At 35.5% G+C, this 9,133-nt stretch overlaps 1 protein-coding gene across 1 annotated transcript; it reads left to right on the top strand.

Annotated features, from left to right (window-relative positions):
* Nucleotides 1–7,852: 7,852 nt before the first annotated feature.
* On the top strand, nucleotides 7,853–8,420 carry LOC116895876 (Golgi apparatus membrane protein TVP23 homolog B-like). The gene is given in 2 exon segments (XM_032896973.1): nucleotides 7,853–8,133; nucleotides 8,135–8,420. Coding segments are annotated over 2 exon segments (567 nt in total).
* The last annotated feature ends 713 nt before the right edge of the window (nucleotides 8,421–9,133 follow it).

A 9,133-nucleotide genomic window follows, 5' to 3' on the forward strand; every position in this document is an offset into this window, starting at 1 on the left:
GATTGGTATGCCAAAAAGTACAAGTGGCACTGAATCAATCCTTCCTGACAGGGAGGAGAAAAAGCAGGACACACAAAGGTGATTCTATTTACAACGTAAAGAGAGAGTAATCAACAAGGACACTTCTTGAACTTTAGCTTCCAAAATTGTGTGACATACAGTATTTAAACTAGGCAGACAACAAGCATTGGGTTTCTTTATTTTGCCTGAGAGTGAGTTGTAACACTATGTGTGGAGCCAGAGGGTTTTTATTAAATTGGATATTTCTTATTTACATTTCAAATGTTATTCTCTTTCCTGTTAAAAGGGGAACAAAAATATCCATAGGAAGTGATAGGGAGACAAAGTTTTGTTTTGTTTTTCTTTTTTTTTAATGTCCTGCTTAAAACTACTCTGTGGTTTCAATTGTTGGTTGTTTAAGTATTGGTGTGAAGACTTTTTAATTATTTGAGGGTGAGTTTCTGGACCCCATTCTTTGATGTCATTTGCCATTCTGTTCATTTTTTGACTGAGCTTCTGCCTTACATATCTTTAGACATTTTTAAGATTTTGTTATAGAGAAGCTGATTTTGTGTATTTATGGAAGAAACCATTTTCAGTTCAACAATCGTTTTTCATATGTATCTTCCTTGGAAATCATGAAATGCATGCCATTTCTATAGTTTATTTTGTTCCTCAACTTAGAGTATAAATTCCTTTTCCTCAGTTTATCTTTTTTAAATGAGATTCCATATGAAATTTTAAATTTAAATTTTTAAATTTTTCTCTTTTACCGTGGCTTGAAGTTTATATAAAGATAAAAGAGTTACAGTGCATGAGCTTTGTTCCAGCCTGACCTTGAACTCATCCCTTGCCTCAGTCTCCTGGGATTAAAGCATGTACTACAATTGCTGGGCGTATGGCCACCATGCCTCAAGATCTCCATGCCAAGATTAAAGTCAGAAACTTGTATCTTCCAATCTCAAAATCTAAATCACGGGTAAACCCTCCAATTCTGGATTGTAGTTCCTTCCAGACTCGAATTCTGGATTGTAGTTTCTTCCAGATATCGTGAAGTTGAAAACTAGGAATAACTATTACAATCAATTAGGTTTGAAAAATGAGATAAAATTCTACCAAGGTTAAAAAAAAATTCCGATCCATTGGGTCAAGAGCTCTAAGAAAAGAGAATAAAGGTTTGTCACAGATCAGTTATGTCTTTTTTAGATTTTTATTTAGCATTGCCTGGAAGAATGAAAGATTTGAGGACCATCCATGTTACAAACACACAGATATACACAACACATATGACACAGACGCAAGACACTTCACAGTATATATAAAGAGAGAGCAACATCGAGGGTAAGTTGTTTAAAATGAAAATTTAAAACTTTAAAGGTGACAAGCTTGAACATTAACCAATTATCATGGTTAGTTTTATTTAGCCAACATGTATTTCGATCACTATAGCATTAGGATTATGAGAATATTCACTGGGACACACCATATACCCTGGAAATCAGAAACAAAGTGGAGGCCACAAGCAGGAAATTGTAGGTTTTAATTTAGATGGGGTAATTATCACATATCCAATTCTTCATTTACTGCCTCATTCAGCCCCACTCACTGTGACATGTTATTATTTCAACTAACATGTCTTAGCTTCTTAATGTTCAGTAACATTTTTATAGAATGAAATTAAAAATTAACCTTGCCTGGAAAAGCAGTTTAAATTTTAACTTTATAATAATATATTTACATATATAAAGAAAACAAACTTATATTCTTTAATCAAATTTATGAAATTATTAAAAGGAAAGCCTATTTTATTATACATTTTAATTGATTACATTTTTTGCTTATTCTACATCTCAATTGCAGCTTCCCCTTTCTCCTTTACTCCTAGTCCCTCTTCATGTCCTACCATCCTCGCCTCCTTCTCTTTTCCTCACCAAAGTGGAAAGCTCTCATGGATAGCAACAAGTCATGGCACAGCAAATTGCAGTAATATTAAGTGAATCCTTTTCTATTAAGGCTGGACAAGTGGAATGGTATCCAACAGCACACAATGTAGTCAGAGTCAGGCCTGTATCCATTTGAGTCATCTCACATAAAGACCCAGCTGCTCAACTGTTACATGTTTGCAGAAAGCCTAGTTCCATTCTATTCATGTTTGTTGGTTTGCAGTTCAGTCTCCCAGGGTAGTTGATTCTGTAGGTTGTTTTGTATTGTTCTTGATAACTGTTTCCTTCAATACCAACCCCTAATCCCCTTCTTCCACCAGATCCCCCAAGCTCCATTTAATGTTTGGCTTTGAGTCTCTGCATCAGTTTCCATCACTTGCTGGGGGAAATCTCTCTTTCCCCAGCACTTATGCTAGGCTCCTGTCTGCAAGTATAGGAAAATATCATTAATACTGTTAGGAATGGGCTCCCTCCCATGACTTGTGTTTTATTCTGGGCCGTTCATTGGTTGGTTCTTCCCTCCAACTCTTCTCCATATTTTACCCCTGTGTGTCTTATAGGGAGGCCAAAGTGTGGGTCTAAGGTGTTGTGGCTGAGTTGGTGACCCAGTTTCCTCCATTGAAAGATGTGTCTGGTTACTGGAGATGGCCATTTCAGGTTTCATATCCCCTGTTGCTAGGAGTATTAACTATCGCCACCCTTATATATTCTTGAGAATCCCCATTGTTATAGGTTTCTAGTTTATTCCAGAGCTGCCCCTATCTGGTTGTCTCTCACAGTCTCTCTTTATCTATCATCCCCAACTTCATTTCTCTTGTTCCTAATCCCATCCAACCCCTACCAAACCCCTATTCAACTTTGATGTATATACTATTCCCCCTTCTCAGATAGATTCATGTGCCTGTCTACCCTTGGATCCTCCTTGATAATTATCTTCTTTGGGTCTGTGGGTTGTGATATTATTTTATAGCTAATATCCACTTATAAGGGCATATATACCATGTTTGGTTTTCTGGGCTGGATTACCTTAATTGAGGTGATTTTGTTTTTGTAGTCAATCCATTTGCCTGCAAAATTCATGATGTTACTTTTCTTTATCATCTGAATAATGCTCCATTGTATAAATGTACCATATATTCATTAAGCATTCTACAGTTGAGTGCCATTTAGGTGGTTTCCAGTTTCTGGCTATTATAAATAAAGCTACTGTGAACATAGCTGAGGAAGCATCCTTGTATGATGAAAAATCATTTTGGTATATGCCCAGGAGTAGTATAGCTGGGTCTTGAGATAGACTGATTCCCAATTTTCTGAGAAACTGCCAACTTGATTTTCAACATGGAGGCACAAGGTTAGACTCCCGCTAGAAATGGAGGAGTGTTCTTCTTGCTCTACATCCTTGCCAGCATGAGCTTTCTCTTGAATTTTTGATCTTAGACATTTTGATGTGAATAAGATGAAATCTTTGAGATGCTTTGGTTTGCATTTCCTTGATGACTAAGGATATTTAACATTTTTTTAAGTGTTTGTCAGCCATTAGACATTTCTCTGCAGAGAATTCTCTGCTTAGATCTACAACCCATTTTCATTTGGGTTATTGGTTTATTGATATTTATTTGTGTTCTTTATAATGTAGATGTCTGACCTCTGTCAGATTTTGAGATGGTGAAAATCTGGACAACCCTAATCTGAATAATTTTATTTTTATAAATTTCTATTCAAGTTATTTAAACTATTTGAAATTAATTTTTAATATTATTATATTAAAATATTTTCAAAATCTGAACTTACCCATCAAACTCCAACACCAATTAATATGATAGAGTGAAATACTTAGCACTAAAGTACAAAGTTAATATATTTTTTATTAATTGATGATTAAAATTATTTCAATTATATCACTGTGCCAGACAAGTTTTAAAGGAAATAAAAGTAGGAAATATTAGTGACATAGTGAATGTTCTCATGAATTTTTTAGCTTCATACCAGATTTTAACAAAACATTTTAGAACAATATATTAAAATCTTCAGTTTATAATATTTCAGGTAAGGTTTTTAAAACAAAATGTTTTCTTAACAAAATGTATTAGCTTAAAAATAGTCAGGGACACGTTGCTACACAGGTTCAGGCCACACAAAATTCAAGAAGTGAAATAGTGGAATGGAGCTAGGGAGAGTGGGAGATGGGACATTGTTGTGATAAAAATATGTAGTATAAAAATTATGCTTAAAATGTTACCAAAGACCATGTACTCTATCTTAATAATTAATACAACCTTATATACTTGTACATATTTGATACAACGTGAACACTCTTTGATCTTTAACTTAAATATTTGCAACAAACCCCCATATTGTCTAATTTTGACAGCCCTCACAGCCTCCATGGCCTCCCAAAAAATGTCCAAATATTTAATAACAAGGAAGGTTCATTTTTCATTTTGTCTTAAACACACAGTGAGAGTGATGTGAAGACAGAGAAGGAGATGTGCAAGGGGCAGACACAGATGGCCTGAGACAGCGCACATGCAGATGGGGACGCAGATACGCACACTAGGTGAACCTCTTGTTTGACTTCCCACCTTCTCAAGAGAAACAGACTGACCTCATAGAATTATTCATCCAATATTTATTGCTTTCTACCGGTTCCTAACTGCCAACCTAAACTTCTTTGTACTTTGTCCATGTAAATATTATCTAACTCAGTGCTGCATTAAATCAAATTGCTACAACCTACAAATCCAATATAATGTTACAATTAAGAACCAACTGTATTCATATATATATATATATATATATATATATATGCGTGCTGACATGCTGATATTAAATTAAGTGTGTGTGTGTGTGTAAATCTTTCACTAAATAATTGAATCTAGTAATTGGAAAAGGATAGGCACTAGAATAAATAGTTTGCTTCTAGGAGCAGTTAACTTAACGGGCATCTCAGATGTGTGCTACAATCACTGATTAATAAATAACACATCCTACCAAAGCTGAAATATCTTCCTTCTTCCAGGAACGACCTCTGTTTTATTACTGTCAGAGTCATCCTCACCTCTCATAAGTACCCACAAAAGAAATAAAACATATTCATTTTCTCACTTTTATATCTGTGTATTCCTGGAAACAGACACTCAACTTCTGTTTCCAGGCAGTGCCTCCACCTCTTGGCCATTTGTCATTTCCTTTTTGTCAAAAAGCCCCTGATTATCTGTGCCAAACCACTGAGGCATCTAATGCAAGTGTCTCCAAATTTCTTTGAACATTTTCTATCCTAAAAAAGTTGATCATACTGTGCCAATATGTTTGCATTTATTTTAATTTTAGAGATGTTTAGGATAATAGGAATATAAAATTTCATTTACAAACTAAGATAAACATTTTAAATGTTTTCAAATTATGATATTAAAACATATATTCCTTAGTATAAAATAAGCTTAGAATAAAATGTTCTCTGAAAATAGTGAATATAAATTGAAATATCATTGCTGTTAACTTTGGTTTTTTGTTTTTTTTTTCACCGCCAACCCAACTTTTATTCCATGCAGTTTTAGGACAGTTACAAGTACCCTACATCCTCAACAGAAATATCAGTCTATGTTCTCGTGGCACTGAGAACATATTTTAGACTAAATGCAGTCACGAGGCAGGCAGCTAGTGACTTAGAGTAGGCAGGAAAAGTAAAAGGAGCTGCGAGGCTGCGTGTCTGCCTCGGTGCTGGCTTGTCCTGAGCGCCCGTGAGAGACTGCAGAAAGCAGTCAATAATGGGGTTCCTCAGTCCATGTTTCACAGATGGGCAACAGCCGACTCTGGGATGATTGCTGTGGCTCCCAGTCTCTTGTGTACATGAGATCTCAGATCCATGCTTCCCCTAAGGGCATCCAAGCACCAAGGACACTGAAGGTGGAAGGGGAAGTCAGAGCCCAGCACAGGCACGAAACCCTGTTTGGTTCCGAGTAAGTGCTGTGCTGTTAACTTTGTATAGATCGCTATATACTCTTCTTTTCGGTGTAGAAATGTCAGTTCTTATGTTATTTAGTCTTACTTACATATCACTGGACTGACTCACCAGTTAAATAGAAGAGGCTTAAAATCATTCCTGAATTTTCCGGATATGGAGGATTTTAAGTTCAAATAAATGTTATAATGCAGACTAAAAGTGAAGAGGTCACTATTGCCATAAACCTGTGGTCCACATCACCCAATTAGCTGCAATACCTGTTGTTAAGGCATGACTCTCTGCCCAGACTTTTGAGGACAAGAGAGATATATATTAAGTATTGAAAAGTTTACACATCTTTTAATATGGAAATTATAACAGTTACAGAGAACAAGTTTCTACACACCCCCAAAAGCATTCTTGTTCATATAGAAAATGTGGTACAATCAGGTTGTTTCGGTATAAAGAAAGTGTTCACATCTGAGTCTTTGTATGTTACACCTTAGTGACCAAATTTTCCCCACTGACCTTCTGTGTTTTGCATCCTTTTATCTAGCTATAAATTCTTCACATAGGAACTGGTCCGTTTGAGAATCTAAAGCTTAACTGAAGGGTCAGATGATAGATAACTTTCTAATGCAATATTCAATAGAAATATAATAACCAAACTCTTCAATTTATTACTATATGCTTATTGTATAAACCATGAATTTCTTTTTTCCATTTTTCAAATAAAATATTTATCTACTCTGATCACATTTATTCTCTATTTCTCTCTTCTATTCTGAAATGTGCAACCTTAGCATTTTAATACTTCCCTGTCCTATTTCTATATTATATTTTTCCTAGGTGAATTTTTCATCTTAGTTTTCCACCACACCTTGGCTACTGTGAGCTGCATCTAGTCAACTGTCTTAGATTTTTAGATATGTACCCAAGAATGGAATAGATGGGTTTTATGAAACTCTAATTTATAGTATTGCATTCATCAGAAAATATAATTATTAATTTAAGTTAGCATTAAGTTGATGAATTCAATTATGGCATGTTCATGCATAGATTTCATTGTACTTTTATTTAAAGGATTATTTAAATCATTCCTTTTTTCACTAGTGTATCTATTTTCCTCTGGTCTTTAATATACATCACCATCTTTCCCAAATAACCATTCTTCCTCCCTGGTCTCTTTTGCATATGCACACTATAAATGTATTTGATTTAAATCTGGATTTCATATATGGAGAATAGCATGTGTTTATTTGACTTTCTGAGTCTAGCTTATATTGATTAAAATAGTGATTTCTGGCTTTACTCAATTTCCTGCAAATATCATGAATTCATTTCTGCTGTGTCTGTTAAGAATCCATGTTTCCTTTATTCATCAATTGTTGTAAACATAGACTGCTTATGAATGTGGAAAGTCTTGGTATATTCTAGTAATTCATTCAATGTCTTCCTTCAATATTTCAATTTTTTCAGTTTCAGATTCTTTAAACTATCTTTCTAGGCTTGCTAATAGTTGCTATTTTATACTACTTTTAATAGAAATGCTCTCCTTACTTTTTTCTGTGTTTAGACTTCTCTTCAAAGAAATTACTGACTTTTAAAGAATGATTTTATATCTGGCCACTCTGCTATAATTAAGTATCTGATTTGGTTTTCTGCAAATATCTTTAAGTCCTTCTAAGCACAGACTCACAGAAGCATCTACATCTAATGATTTTATTTTATACCAATGGTTCATAAAAAAGTCTTGAAAATGTTGTTAAAAATTAACTGTTATTTACTTATTTTATTATATTCTTTGATAAGGCTGAAGAATGTTTTTAAGAAACAGATCAGTTTTTTATACTATGTGAATATTTCTCATGGATGCTTTATAAAACATTGATATCTCATAATAAATTCACAAACATGATCCTACAAATCTAGGGCAAGAATAACTGTCATTAAATGAAGCACAGAGATGTTGTCGCAGGACAGTAATAACAACGCTGAAGATGTCTCACTGTTTGATGCAGAAGAGGAGACAACCAGCAGACCAAGAAAATCCAAAACCAGACACCCCGTGGCTTCCTTCTTGCACCTCTTCTTCCGAGTCAGCGCGGTGGTGGTCTATCTCCTCTGCGAGCTGCTCAGCAGCAGCTTTATTGCCTGCATGGTGACAATCATCCTGCTGCTGTCATGTGACTTTTGGGCAGTGAAGAATGTCACCGGTAGACTAATGGTTGACCTACGTTGGTGGAATCAACAAGGATGGAAAGAGCCACTGGGTGTTTGAGTTCAGAAAGTCAACTCCTCAAGACAACAAAACCATTTCTGAGGCCGAGTCGAGAATTTTTTGGTTAGGACCCATCGCCTACCCAGTCCTGTGGATGATCTTTGCCTTCAGTGCCCTCTTTTCCTTCAGAGTGAAGTGGCTGGCTGTGGTGATCATGGGTGTGGTGCTGCAAGGTGCCAACCTACCTGGTTATATCTGGTGTAAAGTGGGCAGCAAGAAGAACTTAACCAGCATGGTCAGACTTCATGAGTAAAGATGAAGACTGGGCTATGGACTCTGGGAACGATGGACAAGATCTTGGTGTTTAGAGCTCAGTCGGTTGCAGGGTGGGATGCTGTGTTTATTTTCTTACTTAAAAGCTTATTTAAAAGAAGGAAAGCACACGGGGCTGGAAACAGTGTCAGAGTGTGCTTGGTGTATGTCTGTATAGACAGTCCTGTGACAGCAACATGTCCCAAATCTGTGTGCTCTTTGCACACATGAATGGACCATTATATTTTGATCCATAGATTGTAGGAAGGGGTGTTCAGTCCGTCTCAAATATCTGTGTTTGCATAGTATTCCTGTATGTTGTTTTTCGAGGTAAGTTTTGATTCGGTGATAAGGGTCAACATGTTGGTTTATGTATGAATTAGAAACAGTTATTAATTTCAATGTGTTCTTTATGGTAAAATTCCTTATCTTAGACTTGTATAAGCAAGGAAAAGCTAAATTTGGGTACTAGTGTTAACTGATTTCTAAAATTTTGTTTTTTCTTAGTAGTAAGTCATTCGCTCAAGGGCCATTTGACATGAATGGATCTTTGTAGCTGTGGTGGATGGACAGGCTGCTGTTTCTGTGTGTCCTTTGTGGCCATAGAGCACTCTGGATCCGTCTGAATCTCTTAGTGATCTTTGCGTTAAGTTAAGGAAAGATTACCTTTTAATAAGAATATTATTCTTATGTAATAATGAGAGTAATTGCTTA

The sequence above is a fragment of the Rattus rattus genome, chromosome 3, assembly GCF_011064425.1.
Source record: "Rattus rattus isolate New Zealand chromosome 3, Rrattus_CSIRO_v1, whole genome shotgun sequence".
In the NCBI taxonomy this organism is placed as follows: Eukaryota; Metazoa; Chordata; class Mammalia; order Rodentia; family Muridae; genus Rattus; species Rattus rattus.